Source organism: Temnothorax longispinosus, chromosome 1 (genome assembly GCF_030848805.1).
Source record: "Temnothorax longispinosus isolate EJ_2023e chromosome 1, Tlon_JGU_v1, whole genome shotgun sequence".
Taxonomy (NCBI): Eukaryota; Metazoa; Arthropoda; class Insecta; order Hymenoptera; family Formicidae; genus Temnothorax; species Temnothorax longispinosus.
The window spans coordinates 28,357,959-28,377,788 of NC_092358.1; the positions used below are offsets into that span (position 1 = coordinate 28,357,959).

At 35.9% G+C, this 19,830-nt stretch overlaps 1 protein-coding gene across 7 annotated transcripts in view; it reads right to left on the reverse strand.

Moving 5' to 3' along the window:
- Window positions 1-19,830, reverse strand: part of Dh31-r (Diuretic hormone 31 Receptor) — a 91,438-nt gene that overhangs the window by 2,474 nt on the left and 69,134 nt on the right. For 6 of the 7 annotated variants that reach the window (XM_071795763.1, XM_071795741.1, XM_071795754.1 and 3 more), the window contains 8 exons: window positions 15,823-15,929; window positions 9,084-9,175; window positions 8,310-8,436; window positions 7,461-7,687; window positions 2,933-3,103; window positions 2,390-2,513; window positions 757-798; window positions 579-662 (listed from right to left, as the gene is read on the reverse strand). In XM_071795763.1, the coding sequence (XP_071651864.1) occupies window positions 579-662; window positions 757-798; window positions 2,390-2,513; window positions 2,933-3,103; window positions 7,461-7,687; window positions 8,310-8,436; window positions 9,084-9,175; window positions 15,823-15,929 (974 nt within the window). Of the gene's footprint in view, window positions 1-578; window positions 663-756; window positions 799-2,389; window positions 2,514-2,932; window positions 3,104-7,460; window positions 7,688-8,309; window positions 8,437-9,083; window positions 9,176-9,947; window positions 10,115-15,822; window positions 15,930-19,830 lie in introns of all 7 variants that reach the window. The other variant, XM_071795770.1, reaches the window with a different exon arrangement.

A 19,830-nucleotide genomic window follows, 5' to 3' on the forward strand; every position in this document is an offset into this window, starting at 1 on the left:
TCACGAATGCTTTGAAATAATTTAATTCGTTTTCTTCTGTTTAAAATTAGAGGATACAAATTTTGGATAATAATTATAAAATATATGGTATAATACATTTTTTTTCGTCCATCTCACATTGGGGACATTATATTGTGCAAACCTCACGGACATTTTCATGATCTTTCGATGATACTTGAAACTAAATAAAAAGCATGTCTCGTATTCGTTTTTCATTTACATTGTGTATTAAAATAGACAGACAGATTATTAGCATAAACGCCAATTAAATGTCAAGGGAAATTATGACGTAGCTATACTTTATCTCCTCGAAAGGATTAAAGAGATTACTAATATAATCGTTCGTGAGTTATACAAAGTAATGGAAGTATGCTGATAAAAGATTTCAAAGGGCGCTGAATTCATCCACGATTTCGGAGATAAGGAATTCAATTCCACGAAACGGGTTTCCTGCCACTTTCTCTTAATCCACCTGGTTCTTCGCTCAGTCTTATTTTTTGACGGGTGTCGTGGAAAGGTGGGCGGGAAGCTTATAAGGCGTCGTTTAAATCTTTGTACTTTTCGTCAATATTCCATACCGAGACTGTTGTGGCCGTGCAGGAATTGGCTCGTTTTCGCAAAAAGGCGTTGCCATCCCACTTTCTCTTGAACTGTGCTATTACCTGTACAACACCACGAGGGAAAATATCATTACATAGCACGAAAGTTACTCCGAAGGCAGTAATAACGACTGTTTCCGTAGTCATAGGAACTTACCTCGCCATTGCAAAAGCAGAAAAGCACAGCCACACAGAGACCCTGGAAGAGAGAAATTACATTTTACCTCGACATCGAGCTCGGGAAAACGTTTCCGAAGAAAATTCCCGTCGACTTTATCACAATTTCTTTCGCATGAGATACGGGGTTTTCCGATTAACTCTCAAATTTAATCGTATCGCCAATGAGCTATGAAATTTTATTCCCTTCTCTCATTTCACTCTACATTATTATTGTATGCACGGAAAGTTGCAATATTTATCCTAGATAAGACCAATTCGATCTTACTTTTTCTTTTTAACGGCGAGGTCAATATTTTAATAGCTACCAGATTATACATGAATATCAGTTAAATTGGATATTTAACTGCTGCATTAATTGCTGTATTTAAACTAACTAATTTGTGAAACAAAGCATAAATGTTTATATTTCAGGGAAACTTATATATATTTGCGTTTCCCATACATTTCCTTACATACTTTTATTTCAAATCACTTCTATAGATAGATAAGGAATAAATGTAACAAAGAAATTACAAAGTTAATCGATCGAAATTACTTTTTGGAATGTTTCTCGATGCACGCGACACGCGACATTGTTAAGATATATGCGCATATATGCGTTCTAACGACCATGTTTTTTCAGATATAAAATCGTTACACCGAAAAAGCTTTCAAATACCAAGATAACTGATTCACTCGACAGAATCGTTCAATTAAATAGCGATTCCATCGATTTTATACGATATAAAGCGATTATATAACAATGCAGTCATGTCGGCAGTGTCGTGCGTGAAAGCGCAATTTCGCACAAAATTTGATTGCTCGATACTCGTATTGCTTCGGATGAGAATCTAAAAAGATATCTCTCTGTCCTTGTGTTTACGTCGAGAAAAAAAATGTAAATATTGCTCAAAGAATTCATCGTTGTTGAATTTTTAGGTGCAATAGCATTCGAATATTCCATATATAGTGTGTACCAGTATTTTTTTTCCATAGTATACAAAAAGTCATATCTCTGACTAAACCGAGTGGTTAAAAAAACAAATGACTGCATCATGTTTCAAAAGATATGATATACGTTTGTTTCTAACTACAATTCGCTATTTGATTTTGAGACTGGAGATTTCCACGAAAGATTAAAATCCCGTTTTTATTGCAGAGAGAACACTTTGTATTCATCGGATTTGATCATATTTGTAATGCTATATGTATTTCAATTATTTAAATTGGCGAAAGATAAAATTTACTTTGTTAATTTATTTGTTTGTGTGATACATTTTATAATATATACGTTATATACATGAAGAATTTCCGCAATATATAATATGTAATAAAAATCAATTTTACATTGACGAATGCGTCGAGATATATGAGAGAGTAGGCTGCAATAAAGTACAGTGCATATTAAATGCATGAAGCTATCCGATGCATGAAGCTTTCCAATGCACGAAGATTTATAATCTTGATTTGATATCTGTTCGAAACATATGCCATGAATGCCATGATGCGCAATAGCGCAATACGATTTTCTGAATACAGACCCATTTATACATATGATTGTGTATAATTTACTTTATTATTTATATCGCTTTTAATTGTAAATCAATACGCAAAGGTTTAAAAGTACCAACCTGAAAAGAAGCTGTGATTGCGGAAAGGACTTCGTAAAAGTTCTCCCAAGGATGGTTCTTTGGTGGCCGAAACGGAATTACTAAATAGTGAAGGCCCAAGAGAGGCACTAAAAGTAACGTGGCCCTGTGATAACAAAATATTAAACGTCGTCATAAATTGTCAGTATTGTGAATAATTATTGTAATTAGTTTGTAATGTGAAAGTATAGTGTTCTTTCGTTAATAACAAATTATCAGCAATTACTTGTGTTTCATTTAAATTAGTCATATTGACATTTCTTTTCGTAACGATGAAAAAAGACTGTGAACTGTGACACAATTAATAGTATTGGATAGTACGTATTATTTGGTGAAAGTTGACACGTGTTTGTCAAAATAATTGCGGATAATTTATCGTGATTAAAAAATTGCACTGTACATGCTCGTAAATCTCTGTAAAAGGGATACGTTTGTTACGCTCTTTGTTACGTTCTTTTCGCGCTGTCATGTCAATGTACAATTTGACGTGAAAGGTAGCATACAGAAAGTGAAAAATTCAACTACCTGAAAGCTTGCAGCATAGATCGTGAAGGGCGCGTTCCAATGGCGGGACCGGCACGTAACTTCGTGAGAAGTACCCTCACGATATTAAATAGGAAAAGCAGATTCAACAAGGTGGAAACGCATACGGGATAAATCAGCGCGTTCATATAGTTGCCCTCGTTGATCCAGCACCTAATCGTAACAATAATTTAATTCGTTATTTATCCGTTTATTTATAATTAATATAATTAACCTGTTAATTCGTTTACTGGCTAACGTAACATCATATGTTATGATTTTATTATGTTAATCATGATGTATAATTCTGTCCATCTTACAATTCATGTGTTCTTTTTAATTGGTATGTAAAGACATGAAAATTTATATTCCGAATTCTAATAAAGTATATTGTAATAAATTGTGTACACGGTTTTTTCTAAAATTTTCTTTCAAAAACGTTGAATACCGCAGACGCATCATGTCTGCCACCAAGAAGATTAATGAAATGTTTATTGGTTCATTACAAAATACATTCAACATATAGTTTTTCTACTTTCATTGAGGAATTGCTTCGTGCACGAACGTCGTTATCTTTGAAAGTTACACTTTCGACAGATTGATATATTGTGCATGTGTCATTCGTCAGATACAAACCCGTATATTTAACACCTTTATTAATAAGGAAATAGGAAGTATAAGAAAGAAAGCGTTCGTGTGCATCGAAGATGATCGATCGTACCTCGATTCTTGTGTGTACCTAAGTATATCCACATTCGTGTGTACAGACGCTTAATATAAATCCCTATTCTAACAAACTTGATAGGAAGACGATGAAAAATGTCAAGGGAATAACTTCGCGATGAGCTCTCTGTAATAAATACAAAAGGTAGAGGAAGATACATAACAGATTGGAGGTTCGCTGCTAGATATTGCCTTAGTGCCTTAGTCCGGTTATAAAACATTTACCCCACGTGATAGAAGGAGTATATTGCAGAAATATATATCGACGAAAATAGATGGATAAGCGAAGAGTAGCGGATGCTGACGTCGAATCTTGTGTAAAACAATCACGAGAAGACTCTAAAAATAAAATCTTTCCTTCGCGGTATAACAATATATAGATATACATATAAAACGACGAATATAAGTCAAAGTTAATAACAGACGACTGTATTTTTATCGAAAAATTTGAGTTACTTCTCTCGATAAATAACTTGTTAAATAGACGATTCCGATCGATCTCAATGATCGTCTGCTATTAGCCATTGGTAGCAAAGTTATTTCTTATTTAACATAACAGATTGCATGCTTTAACGAAAATACCGCCGTTATCGTGAATCGTGACATGCGAACGTTTCCGTAAAATTTCCGCATCCACAGTAACGATCGACTCGACAACATTTGCTTTCAATATGACATTGTTTTCATCAACTTGATACTTTATAACGTGGCGTCGATGTGGCTCGTTGTCGAGCCGTTTATTTCATCAATGTTCCGATATGTTTCAATCTGCGTCGCTCGTAAAGCTATTCGTATACACATATCCGCGGAACGGATGTATGAATATGTTTCTGGCATCTGTGGTGCAAAGATCGAGTATTCTCGTGTTATTTCATATAATGGTATGTGCCGTGTAGAGTAGTTTTCAAACAAATTTTAATATTTCTACTGAATAATCATTTTAATTAGCCGGTAACAGCTGTTATATTGATAATGAATGTCATGAAAAGTCATTTAACATACATATCGACAGACATAAAATCGAAATTGAAACAATGTTATTCAATTAGTAGAAGTTAATTAGATTTTATTTGAACTCTAAATAAAGAATCAAATAATAATACAAAAAATACGTGTACTAAAGCGTGTATCCGATTAAGATACAAAATGTATATCTGAGGCTTGTAAGATGATTAGTTCTATAGTAAATAATATGATTGAAAAACCATCATGTTCTACGATGTTGGGCCAATTACTTAATATAGTTATGTACTTGAAATTTTAGCGCAGCGTGTTGTAAATTTAATCTTCAAACTCCGTAAAAGTTTTAAAGTCGAGCGACGTACAGGTGTAATGGATGCCTTATAGTGAACTATGGCACGATGGACCATGACATTCGAAATTGCATAACGTGGCATATTCATCAAATGTTGCCCTTTCATTAAGTTCACGACGTTCTCTGGCCTTTATATTTTGTGTGAAACTCACGTTGCGGAAACTTCCGGTAAAGTAAAGTACTTACGCCTGCGCCGCGCACTATAGGAAGTTGCGAGACGAACCAAATAAAAAAATCGCCGCAAAATAGCGTGCACGCTATACACGCATACCTCGATGAATTATTCTTCCAAAAAAAAAAGATAGAACAACAATAGTTCTTTTGTGACCGAGACCTCGCTTTTAGTAAAGTAACGAGGGTGCTCAAAAGTGCTGATTCATTCTCGGAGATTTTCTCGGGTATACTTATAGTATAGAAGAAGGTAGCGGTATGTTTTATTAGCCCTTAAATTTCTGATCGCACCAAACTTCGATGAAAACTCAAAAAACTATAGGTAAACTATGAAGGTAAAACTAGATTAGTCAAAATATTACTTAATCGTTTTAAATCGTGATACAAAAGAATAACTGAATAACGTACTATCGCAAAATTTATATGGATATTATGCAAAGTTTTATAAAAATACGTCTTTCTTAAATTTCCTGGGGAAAAAAAAATAGAAAAAGAAGTAGGGATACAAAATGTTATAGCTTTATATTGTTGATCCTGACAGATATGAAAATATTTCTACCTTATTTCACATTTCCACCATTTTTCTTATTACTCTTATATAGCGCGGTCTTCTCCATATACAAATTCATGACTTAAAAGACGATGGCGTCTTTTAAGATGGTTCATGCATAAAGGATTATAATGAAAATCTTTTTGGGGAAAAAGGTTTCTACAGTAATTTATGTAAGATGATCCTCCTATCGTCGGCTATAAAAAGATTTCGCATAAAAAGGTCAAACGTGAGATTTAGAAAAGTTTTAGATAAGAAAAAAAGGTCTTTGGGATCGTTTACTGTTTTCTTACATGATTTAGATACAATCTTAATGTACTTCTTCAAGGAAAAATATATAATTTTCTTGATGATTCTATCGCGTTTAATACAAAAAACCTTTGTTAAAATTAAGTATAAAATAAAATATTAGACAATTTATCAGAATATTATTTTAACATAATAATTTGTAAACTGCCAAAACATTTTGTCAATTAGGTATGCAAAAGGAGACGATTACTTTGTTTATATAAGCATACCGATTTCTCAGCATGTATATCGACAGTTTTCGTTCGGCTATCGTATATAATGGAACGGTAATGTGATTGTCGCACCGTGGTTTCGATCTTCTACCACGGCACATTTAGCTACCGTGGCTTCATGGTGGCGGACATACCTAATTTTACCATCACGTACGCAACCGACCGCATGCTGTTCTTGCTGAGAAATTAGAGTAGACCGGCACCCTTTCCGTGGTCGGTCGGTGCCACAGGTCAATAGTCTCCTTCAACGAATCCCAAACACTTCAATTAATAGGCTCGTTCAATTCCCGTAGTCGTTTATCGGAAACGCATTAGTATTACAGCTCCGAAAGCAAGAGTTTCCTTAATTCGGCACGGTCATATTTTTGCACGCGCTACGTGCCTAACTAATTGGAGAAACATTTAGAGATTCCGTTTTTTTTTCTTTTTAGTTTCAGTTTTAATATAATTCTAAACGGAATTGTAATAGAGTCACGATTCACCAAAGAATCATGATTCGGAATCCGTTACATACATATTTAATATTTCTAATTTAATGTACATTTAATATTTGTCATACAGTATCGGTCGAAGTTGCATCATCTTCAAAAATATATAAAACGCAAGTAAATTATTTTCTTCGTATTTTCCTCAAAGCATTTCTATCAAAGTGTGAAATAACAGTACTAAAATAAAATTCGATAATATTTATGTACGTCTTTCTTGATTAAAGTAACGAGTTTCCTGTTTCCATAAGCTGATGTACTCTCAACCGGTACTGTATAAGATTTGCTTGTTGGAATCTGTATGGTACCTAAGTCTGTTTTAGCATTCTTCAGCATTTTTACAATAAAAGGTGTTTAACGCTATCCCTCATAAAATGTGGACCTCAGATAAAACTAACAAGTTAATCGATTGTCGGACCATATGTGTTATTCGTTTCTTTCCCAACACACAATGTTTGATTGCAGGAATGCTATACAAGTGAAGTTTTTAATTTCCATTCTATAAATTAATAAATACGATATTGCATTAACCAGTTCGAATTTAATGTCATAAAAAAAATAATAAAATATAAATGCGACAGTAACTTTACTTCTTCTGCCTATTATATACGATAAAAGCTTTTTTAATCCACTGTGAGATTCAATCTTTTATTCGATTTTGATTTTTCTTTATCTATTTTGTGCAACAAAAGCTTCTTTTAATGTTGTTGGCATAGTAGTAGTACGTTTTACAAGCGTGACTGACCATTGATAAATTATTACTTACTGCTCGGTGTCCGCAGGGTCGTCGCTGGATGCACGTAATGCTGTGTATAAGGTGACGATTACAGCTGGCACTGGCCACCCGAGTCCCATCAGCCAATTCACTAATTTGTGCTCGCTAGTGAATGCACTCACTAGCAACGTGTGCAGGTAGAAGCCTTCGCAGAGCATCCAAGCGTAGTTTGTTAATAGAAAGTAATGAAGGACTACGTGCAGAACGCGACATGGTATCTGCAAAGTACGCGCACGACAGTTTATGAATGCCTCTTCAAAGTCACTCAAGTCATATTCGCTCTTGCGAACTATCTGAGTAATTGTGCTACATTAAGCTTAAATATAATATAACAATGTTTCCTGATGACGTTGATAAGTTTTCTCCATTTTTTAATAATTCGATCAAATAAATCAAATAAATTGTTATCATTTTTAACAATTTTCTAATTACATTATTTCATATATTTATCATTGAAAAATATTAATTCTCTCCCGTATTTAGCTTCGTATCATAATTAGTCTGATTAATTCTATTATTCTTTATATTCAGTTTATTTTAAATAAACATCTATTTTCCGTCAGTATAGACAATTTTTAGAATTTTTATAAATTGCAATTGATACAATTTTTATTAATTGTAAGCGTGTAGTCTTTTTCTTTTCGATACATACTTACAATTAACTAAACCGCTTGAAAAGAAAGAAACTAGTTTTAAAGTTTTAATGATAGGACAAATGCTCTATTCCCGTTGTCTTAATAAATACATATCTTGAATTATAAATGAAACATAGTCCTTTATTTTCATATATCTTTTACCTTTTTTATAGACTTTTATAATATTTATATTCTTAATACGTACGCCATTATTAAGTAGTAGATCCGTATTCGCTACTATGAACCTGTACCAGACCAGCCATAAGGCATTGTTGAACGCAAACGAGATGAATAGATTCATATGCAGCGTAATCCGTGCGCATCTGAGAGATCTGCGTGTAAAGAAACAGGAAAGTTCTCTCAATCGCACTTCTCTGAAGCCTTTTCAACGAGTCCTAAACTTCATGTTACAGAACAGTAAAGAAAGATCTAAAAATGTTTCACTACAAACAATTGTATATGAATGACATCCGTCTAGATTAGGTCGCTAAACAGCATACTAATTTGATATTTCGAATAGAATTAATAGTCTACGTCTTTGTTAATCTCTTCAGTGATAAGACTTACTTTTTGCTAGATAAGAAACATCTAAAACTTGTTCAAATTAAATGACTATAATATATATAATATAATAAATAATATAATAACACATTTTAATTTTTCTAGAAATAGATCTAAATTAAGAGCTTTTAATATTCACAACAATATGTTCTTTTTGCCTTTTATCTTTTGAGATACTTCTTAAAAAGTAAACTTCTTGTTCTCAGATTTTGAGAAACTACGAGTTTTGTTATTAAATTAAAAAAAGATATTATATATTTCCTCTTAAGCGATCCAATTTAATCGTATCTCAAGCGCAGGATACATCTGAAAGTAATTCTCCAAGTTTTTGCATTAACGTACTCTAGCGCGCATACAAATTTTAATATCCCGTTGAGATAGCAGAGATAATAACAACGTCGATAAATTTATAACTTACCGGAAGTACGTGAGAATTCCTAAGGAAAGCAATAGAGCTACCAAGGATATCGCGTATCCCGCCTCGTAGATTCCATTTATACTTTGCTGCCACTGTAATCATATTATCAAAATTTAAAACTTCATTCTCACATTTCAGACCAGTTTGATAATTTTTAGAGTGTTGCCTTAATTTTTATTAATCCATATTACGCGAAGGGCGCGAGTTACGATCTTATTATTTCGTCAGAAAATTTCACAGTTTCAGATTGAGGGTCGACTACGATGTAGTAGAGAGCGAGTAACGCGAATCTGACCCCAATCGTTTCTTTGATTAATTATCATGTCGCCGTTGCAATCTCGTTGCGCGTGTATCGTAGAGGAGGCTAACTGCCATCCAGATTTGTTAAATAAAATTATTATTTTTATTTTTTAGAAAGTATTCTTTCAAAAATATAAATTTAGTAGATAATGTAGCTCAAAATTCACGCAGATAAAACAAATTTTTCGTATTAAATGAAAAGAAGTTAAAGAAGTTGTTTCGAAACTAAGAAGAAACGATTGCAAAACAGAGAAATAGTGTAACCAACTAATAAAACTTTATCGTGATAAAAATATTGAAAAAGTTGTGAACGGTATTCTCTTTTTTTCTTTTTAGTATATTTCAGGGCAAAAATTTCCAGGACCTATATAACAAATATAAAAATCTACATTCGAGAAATTTATCCAAGTCAATCACGACTCTCCTATCGCTCTCGTAAACGCATTTTCGTAACAATATTCAAACCTGAAACTAGTTTTCGGAAATCCTACGGATTTTGTGAATGTCAGAAAGTCGAGAAACTCGGAGCTCAGACTGAAATCATAAAAAAACTACGAGTCTCACGCAAATCGATTCTCCCATTTTTTCGTTCCGAAATATGCACGAGCAACGCAGTTCGCCTGGCGTTGTCGTTTTAAAATTCATCCGCTTACGAGATCCTCCGTGTCCCTCGGCCCCCTCGCAACCAACATATACTTCCTTTATGCCGTCGCATGCAAATCTTGCCGCATCTGCAAAGCAAAGTCGGCTAGTAATAGGGCTTCGTAACGTTGTCCTATGTATGACAAATGCCTGCCAGACACGAAGTGTTTATGAGGCTCGCCGTCCGAAAAACATGCCTCATGACCTACGTCGAGGACGGTCGAGCTTGAAAAATTAATCGAGCTTGTTTCGCGTACGGAAGGAAAATTTGTGCTTTGTCCGAAAGCCCGAGCGTATAATCTCGCTCGTTATAAATATGTAAGACAAGCAGACGCTCCGCGATTTGCCATCAAAAGAATCTATTCCCGTATTTATTAGAAGTGGATGATGATGATAGTAGAGAGCCTGGGGAAAGGCATTAACCCGTTGTTCCCCGCGGGACCGGAAGCAGCATTATTCTTAACCGCCACCGTATACGAACGCGAACGTCGCGTTACTTATTAACGCTACGGTTGCACGAAAGCCTACAAGTCTGTGCTTTCATGGCACACTATTCATGGATAAGGTGCTGCAGCTTAAATCGCGCGCAAATGTGAATTAATATTTAACTCGGAATGTATAAATCTCTTTGCAGTATAGGCGTTTACGCGAATACTCTCAAGACAAAAAAAATTTTTTTTAAATAAAAGCTATACTAGATATATGTATATATGTGTGACTTGATTCTTTTATCGAATAATTCTTACATGTTATTACGTTTCACGAAATATAATTTGCTTTAGCAAAACTCGTTGTGAAGCCGATTTAATTTTCTTATAATTACCATATAGCCATTATATCATCGAAATAAAGGCGAAATATAACGATTAGCATAGCGATTTCGATATATGTAAAATATAGTGAGAACATTTTGCTGTTAATTCTAAATGGGATAAAGCAACGTTTCGATATTAAGTTTTCAATTTCAGAAGTCGAATAAGCCACAAAAGAGCCAAGACATGTGTATATCGAATAGGATTACGGGGCACGCGATTGAAAGCGAAATATGAAGAGTTCATATCTTTAATCGAATCGAAAAATATCATAATTATGAAAATTAGGTTCACACCGCACAGTTTTAAACGGATTTCACGCCGTGCTACGGTAGTTGGAGCTAAATAATTCATGAAGTTCGGGTATACGCAGTCTCCGGATACTCCGGATACCGGGCTCTATCTTGAGATTACACGGCACTTGATACGTTAATAGTGTAGGTAGGTACGAGCCGGGTCTCTCTTCTTTCGGCTGGCCCAATCGGATTAACGCGGAATCCCGGAAATTATACCGCTGTTGCATGCGGGGACACGATAAATTTTATCTACGCGAACAAAGCGATAATTGTATCCCACCGTTTCACCCATGTTTATTATGTATCGATAGTGAGGATTACACTATCTCCCGCGCTACATTGCAGCTTATTGTCGTTTGCGTCCGCGATCCCGTTAATATTAGGAGATAGATGAATCCTCAATTTCGTACATGTCGTATTGTCGAATTGAAATCGAGCTATCGCTGTTTACCGATCGTATTGGATTTTGGTGCGAAGTTCCCGCTGCGAACGCAATGAATTCGCGCGAAACGTGACAATATCGCGCGATACCATCAATTTCGACAATCGAGAGCTGCAAATCTATATAAAATAATAAATCAAAACGATATAAATATTTACACTTTATATTGCATATTTTCAATTATTACACGGAGAGAATTTTCCCTTAAAATTTACCCTGAAATCATGGTAGTTGTGGGACAACATGATTTTAGGAATTTTTTGTGGAATAATAAATAATCTTTTCAGAAGTTTATGTTTTTACTCATATTTTAACTGTGTATACAGTGGCAAGCCCATTTTTTAAATTATACGTCACTATTCAATATCTTGTAACTTCACCAATTTCTCAATGAAATTTGAAAGACATATTCTCCAGATATACTTTTAAATAATATATAAAAAAAGAAAAATGGTATTTTTATAAAGTAAAAGAACTTTTTAACTAAATAATATTATTAACTTCAAACACTTGAAACAAATAATGAATCTAGAATGGGTCATACAAAGAGTCAAAGAAGTAATCTTCAAACTAAAAGTAATGGAAATGCTTCTATCTCTTGTCCCTGGCTTCCATTAGTTAATCTCTATGATTATCTCTCTCCCTCTCTAATAATTAGAACTGGAAATTTAAGAGAAAGCTTCGGAGCAGTTGCTTTCCGCGCGCGGAATATAAGAGAAAATACAGAGATTTTCAAGAAATAAATTTCAGAACTACGAATAAACAGGGAAATCTTGTTTATTATTTAGACACAAGTCAATGCAAACGAGGACTTATCAGGACCTATATTGGTCCAACTGCAAACTCAATGAAATATCATACAAGTATTACATAACATTTTATTGCAAATTTTATATAACCAAGTACAACCCTTTCGTTCTTATAGTTCTATCTTCTTATTGTTAAAAGTGTAACAAACGTCACATAAATTTTAACTATGGCATTTTAATTGCAAGTTAAATAATTGTCATCAAAACGTAATCTTGTGAATAATAATGTCGAAGAATAATTATGCAAAGAATAATCATGCAAACAATAATCATGCGCAAAGAATAATCATGCAAAGAATAATCATGCACAGAGTAGTTATAGTGCAAACATCATACATGACCGTCACATGACATTTCATTGCAAGTTTTATATAACCAAGTTGTGCAACTCTTTCGTTCTTCTTCTTTTCAGTTCTTCTTACTCCTTGCTAAAAGTGTAATAAACGTCTGTCACAGAAATTTTTCCGGAACTTTATTCGAACTTGGACTTTCTGTGAAGTTATTTTTCCTGGCACTTAATAGGTCGCGTAACGGCCAAACTGCATTAAAATAAATAAGTAACTTGACACATATTTCTGATCATGCTACATTGTCGATTGTAGCGCATTTTGTGCAATTTTATAAACAGCGCTTTTAGATAATAAATGCGTTGCAAGTTGCAAATGATTTCCTTTTAAAATAATTGCCAAACAAAAGCGAGCAAGTTTATACTGACGATGAGAATTTCAATCAATTTACATGCTTTCGGAGGACGGGATTGGTTCAGTATACAATTACCGTCCAATGCATTTTAAGTGCGTTTATTTCCATAAGCCGTTTCCTAGTTTTACGATAATATTTATCTTTAGAGTCCAGATGTTGCAGATGTTAGAAACGCGAATCGATGACGATGTGTAAACGTTCATCGTGTATAGAAGTGAATACAAAGGCTTTTGTCATACCGTCGCAGCACTACAAGCGCAAAGAATCGGTTTCATTTGAACATGCAACGGCGCGGCGCGTACGCGACGAGAATTCAGCTCACGTCAGACACGTGTAAATTAAAAACTCGGGAACAGACCGCCATCTCCGCGAGAAGCAAATGTATCACTGTGTAATTTGCAAAACAAAAAAAAAGATAGAGAGAGAGAGAGAGAGAGAGAGAGAGAAAAGAGATAAATAAAGGGTGCGTGCGCGCACAAAGGTAATTCGATTACGACGGCGTATCATTAGCGGAGTCTAATGAATCCGTTCGCAATTTCGTGTTCCACAGAATAACTGCCGAGATTAGAAGGATTAAGTAAACAGGAAGATTACTCTGATAGAAATCACTCAGGCAGATTACCTCGCTGGACAAGAATGGCAACGCTACATGCAAAAATACATATATCCTTTCGAGCTTTTCCGCTAAGCCGTCTGGCCTCGTTCTCTGGACCCGAAAGATAAGTGCGCGTCTTATCGTCGTTCATAAAATAGGGTACCACGAAGTAATTTTCACCATTTCGTGTCCTTCGCATCAAATCCCTCACATTGTACAAATAATTTTATAATTGAGTAAACTCGTGTGAGCAATCGCGTCTAAATTGTAATTATCCGAAGAACTCGGTTCGGTATATATCTAATATTGAATTAATTTTCATGTTAATTATTTGACGTACAGTAGGATAGAAAATTGGAATGCGAAATACTTGTTATGTTGTTATGTGGTTGATAGCTTGGAAAGTTTGATCTCTAAAATTAGAAACTGCATAAAATTGAAGAATTATGCAGGCGGTCATTTTTTTTTTTTTTTAGGAAGGACCAAGTCGCACAATATTTAGTTTTTCTTACGTTGCTTTCTCAGTTGTTTTTCTCTAAATTTATCAGCTATTAATTTAATTAAAAAATTAATTTTGCAGTCCCTTATTTGTGCTAGTAGTGTTGTTAAAATCATCAAAACGTTTCTCGCTCTTTTCAAGCTTTCCACATCCTTTCGCAAAGTTTAAAATTCTTCACTCGGTGCTTCGAATTTGTCTTCGTTTCATCTTACGGTAACAAAACCTTGCTTTAAGAACTCGAAACGTGGCGAGCATGGCATTATGTTCGCAATTTTAGCAGCGTCGCGATGAAAAAGGCACGAGTATCGACATTGACGTCAACGCGCGTTAGAAGTGAATGCCTTCACGACGACGTGATGGATACACTAAGAGAGAGGGAGAGAGAGATAGAAGCGGCTTCGACGAACACGAGAAGCGGCTATGACGGGCCACGTTCTAAAGGATGATCACGCTATGTGTATCGGTACCGAAATGAAGCTGGTCCTAATGAATAGAGCGCGGCTCGTCAAATACATGAGAAGGGTTGACACGGATGGCGTTACGTAAAAGCGACTCCTCGCAAGCGGGAAACGGGAAACGCTTCATCGTATTATCGTACTGCCTCACGCGTCAAAGGCACGTTGCTTTCCAACGTTAATCCTGTAAGAGCGGCGCCGCGCGGGCGTCGAAAAATTTATAAAGGGCGTAACTAGCGGCACGAAGGTCGCTTAAGATTAAAATCCATTTGTCTCGACGGATAAATCGCTTTGCCGCTTTAACGGTTTCGATACATCAGAAATATTTGGAGAGATATTGGCCGTTAAAAGGATAACATTTAAAGAGATTTGCGTATTGACAGAAACTGAGAAATTCAGGACAATTTCACGCTCGTTTCATTTCTATGTCTCGCGTTCTCTTTTTGCTGAAATTTCCGGTGCGCGCATCATAAATCTGTTTCACCGAGCCGTCACAGTTGCAGCGACGAGAAATCAATTCTTCGAAAATAAATCGCGAGAAACGTTTTTTTTTTTTACTCTTTTGTTTTCGCCGTAGCGTTATTATCCGAAATGACCGAAATATCGACGATGCTCAAACGAATAATGTATAGCAGACCCCGCCGTATCGTCCGTTGCAAGTTGCAAGGCAGATTGCGAAGTCGCGTGATCGCTGAAATTGTTCCTCTATGTAACGTTGCGATGCAAAATAAGTAATACTCTCCTTGTCGGATGCAGCGTGCGTGTCTTTCAAATATTTCAACAAACGCGCGCGTCCCGTTCGCTCAAACGATATTAGCTCTCCGGCGAATATACGAGTCGGCTGATCGTGAGCCTTCAGGCAGAATAACGCGGAATCGAACCCATATGTCAGAATGGCGATGTCCCGCACGAGACTGAGAGGATGTAAAACTGGGACTCGCGTGTGAGAATTTGTATGTTATTTCCCAGAGGGATTAAGCTCTTCCCCCCCCCCTCCACCCTCTCCTTCGCGTCGTCCGATGATTTTAACCATCGAATTTTTCAAATATCTTTAAAGGTCGCGATCCCTTTTATACGGCAATGTTCTTCGATATTCCGTCTCTTTGACGTGGTAAAGCTAGAGATATCTTTGATAGTCAATTTATTGTATACGCGAATAGAGGCAAATACATTAAGAAATAACTCACGCTCAGATCCTGTAGATTTACACAAGTCGTGTAATTGCTCCATATTTGATTAGATTCGGGATGTCGGAACCACGTACCGTTCAGCTCGCAGTATTTGTGCGCCATCACTGCAATAGAAAGTGTTGGAATATCAAATGAGATGTATAACGTAAGGGATGTTGAGAAATAAAAACATCGTTGAAAAATAAACATCGGCATTTATCGATTTTTTAATTACCAAACCTTAGCGGCATCCCTAATAATTATTATTAATGGAATTTCGCACGACCAGTCATTCTCTATGACATTTTTGATATTGGAATTAATTAAAAGTACCTCAATTTTTTTCACTTTGATTAACGATACGCTTTATACTTCAATGCAATTTTATCGCTCCATACGCTATGCAAACAAGTAAAAAAATGTATGTGCCACAAACCATGTGCCTTAAAAGAAAAAGAATTTACATGTGATTTATATCGTTTTGACGTATCGAACATATTTGTCAATGGTTAAAAAGAGAGGTGGAAACGAAAGGAGAAATATATATCCTGACGCTGATTGTGTAATCATCCACAAAGTTACGTCCGCTTCTTGTCGAAGCTCGTTCAAACTTCCGTCTATCCCGACGAACAACAAGCTAATTTAAAATTTCCCGATGCAGAGTAGTTTGTAAAAACTGTGCCGGCGGCGTCGCATGAAGAATCAAGAGCTTGGCGGTCCACCCATTAAGCGGATAGAGAGGTAGGATTATTCCTCTTTGCGCAACCACGATTTAATAGTTCAAATAAAACAAAATGCAAATTGAACTTCAGTCCACTCTGCACTCCTATGAAACGCCCGCGCCGCGCCGCCTGGTTAAACTTATATCTTTGGGAAAAATGAACTTTGACTCGCGTAGCCACCTTCTGGCGTTTTAATGCTCTCTTCGCGCTCTTTTCCAGGCTTAATTAGCTGATGAGGTACGATGTAAATATCCGGAGTGTATGCAAGTAACTGCGAGCTAATCTCTGTGCGTAATTACCTTTCTGTTTGCCCGAAGCGCGCGCGATCTCTGATCTTTATAAATTTTCACAAATAGATTGACGTGGTAGTCGATTCAAATAATAATACGTGATATGATTTATAAAGGTAAAAGAATTGGAAAAATAGATAGAAGAGACATCGAAACCATATGTTATACTTATTGTGCGCTTCAATTATACAATGCATTGTAGATTGCGAGGAATAACATGTTACTTTGTCAATCGGAATATTATGTACTATATACAAGAGCAGAATTACACCCACAAACGACCGTGTCGGCAAGTATGGAGCGGCGATTAAACTCCATTCGTTGTAAAGAGAGTTGTGGGGAAAAGTACATTACGAAGACGCGACCGCGAGAAATGGCATGGTCGCACGCAAGAGAGTCCGAAACGATGCGAGTCTTTCCTCGAGTATTACGCCGTAATTCGCCGCAAATGGCGCAAAGCGAAATAGCGTTTCACGTAACAAATGCATCGCGATACAACGTGAGTGAATAATGCGGCGCGCAACTTGTTCCGACAACAACGGAATATTAGAGTATATTAGAGCGAATCGCCGTAATTCGAAATTCCGCCAGGCATACCCGAACTCCGGAGCTATATATCACAATAGTAACAGTTCTGGACATATCGCCTTCGAGGGAAATCAATTTTCTCTCGAATATATCCAAATTACGTGACGCGCGTCGTCACGTGCAAGCAATTTGATCCTGTAAAGTCTACCGGTTATTCTGGCAATTATTTCTCTTTCGCCAGCCACGCTTAGACTTGCGGCTCTCTCTACTCTCTCTTCCTCCCTTTTCCACCCCTCCCCTCTTTCTCTCTATCCCTTTCCATTCCAACATTCTGAAAACCATTAAAAATATCGCCGCAATTGTTCCACGGTGCAACGTATCCAATTTGCGGATTAACTGGCGCAATGCAGATCTTACTAAAAAAAATTTAGATAATTATGACTGGCGACGAATTAAAACAGATGTAACATCTCCTGAATATTCTTTGAAATAGTAGCTGTTGTCCAAATAGAACACGATATTTCCTGGAAACAATTTATGTTTCATTTCCTGCTAATTGATCATTAGCGGCAATGAAATTCACGCACGTTAAATACTTTCGTTTGTTCTCTTATGGGCAGATAAGATTATAACATATGGGATGGGATTATAACATTAGAAATATGACCCCGTTTTGGTGAGAATGTTCATTTCTATAGCAGAAATTATCGATAACACCAAAGTGCAGTTTTATGTATAGGTACGTAACAATGTTTTTTTTTTTTTTTTTCGTAAAATTGCGGATTAATTTTTCAAAATTGAACTAAACCAATAATCGAACAGTGCGATATAAAAAATAGGCAGGATATTCTGGAACTGTGATGATAAAATTGTGATATTATTTTATCAAACAATACATGTACTTTTATTTTTGGGTATTAGTTATACAATTGTTTAAATTAAAACACTTTTTAAAGTATTAGTGAAAAGTTTTACACGTAGCAGATCTTATCAAATCAATCTTATCAAATGGGTTAGGGTCTTTAACAAGCATTGCAGAGAAAAGTGCAAGAGAGAAACGTGCAAAACTGAATAATTCGAATTTGATTGAAAAGCTGCGTTACATGCGATATGTTTATTCGGAAAGAGAAAGAAGGGAAAGAAAGGGAACGAGAGGAAATTACGCGCATAGCGCATAGCGATTATTTGCGAGCTCGTGTGGTTGCTCATTATTTTGTGATGAGGGTCGATCGATCGCGCGAGTCGGAAGACTCGCCTACAAACCCGCCGGATGTTCGCCGAGCGTAAGGTATCGATGTCTGCCCTTAATTCGTCCATCACCCCTTTCTTGCATCTTCCCTTCCGACAGGCGCCGTCATTACTTCACATTTATCTTCCCCCCAACTAGATGCTCCACCCAAGCTTTAAAAAAATATATATACATATATATATATATATATATATATATATATATATATATATATATATATATATATATCGTCTAGTTCATCCGTATACATATACAGATAGGTATATACAGATGAATGCGCACACCCAGCATACACGCCGTGGCCTTTAACGCGGAGCTCTCTGTGGCGCGACACGACGAGATTTATTCGCGAAATTAGAATGGGAAAGCGCTCGTTAAAAAAGGAATGCGCGACGTTTAATTCCCGAATAAAAGCGGAACGCAATGCTTGTCCGGCGCACCGCACCTGCGACCTACGATCGGACAAGCAAGAAAAAAAGGGAAAAATAAAGAAAAACAAAAAAAAAAAACGAAAGAGTATGCGATACTCGGCGGTCCAAAAGCGTTTCACGATAATAAGGAGATAACGAAACGCCATTAGCGGCCGTTGTTTCCTGAAATGCGATCTCGTTGGAAGATAACAGTTTCGCTAGGGACTGCGCCCGCCTGCCTACGTGCGGGCATATGCTATTTTGCACCTCGAATCAGCATACCTAGTCCTACCTTTGACCCATTAACCATTCCGGACGGTGCGGTCATTTTAATTAACGAGATTAACAATTAACGGAAGGGAGGATATTAACGGGAAATATGGAGGATATGATTCTCTTTCCGGCAGAGTACGGATTAATTCCGTTTGGATTAGTAAATGAAACGACATTACGTTTATTCTATTTCAATGCAAATATTTTATAGATATTTTTAACATTTTTCTAAAAAAATCTCTAAATCTATAATTTTCTAAATAAGAATATCCCTTAACATCGATCTCACTCAGCAAAAGTTTCTTCAGAATTATTACATAATTCGCAAAATTGATCCATATTTTGGACAATATATTATCTTTAGATCTTTTTCCTTCTAGTTTCTTGCCTGACATTAATTTTAAAAATCATCGTTAATATAAGAGAATAATAAAAACAAGCGAATTTTAAGTGTTTACGAAATTATTTACGAAACCGTGTTCAAATATAAAAAAATGTAAATTGCTTTTTATACCTATTACGAAGCATCAACATTACTGATAATGAGTGCAAAT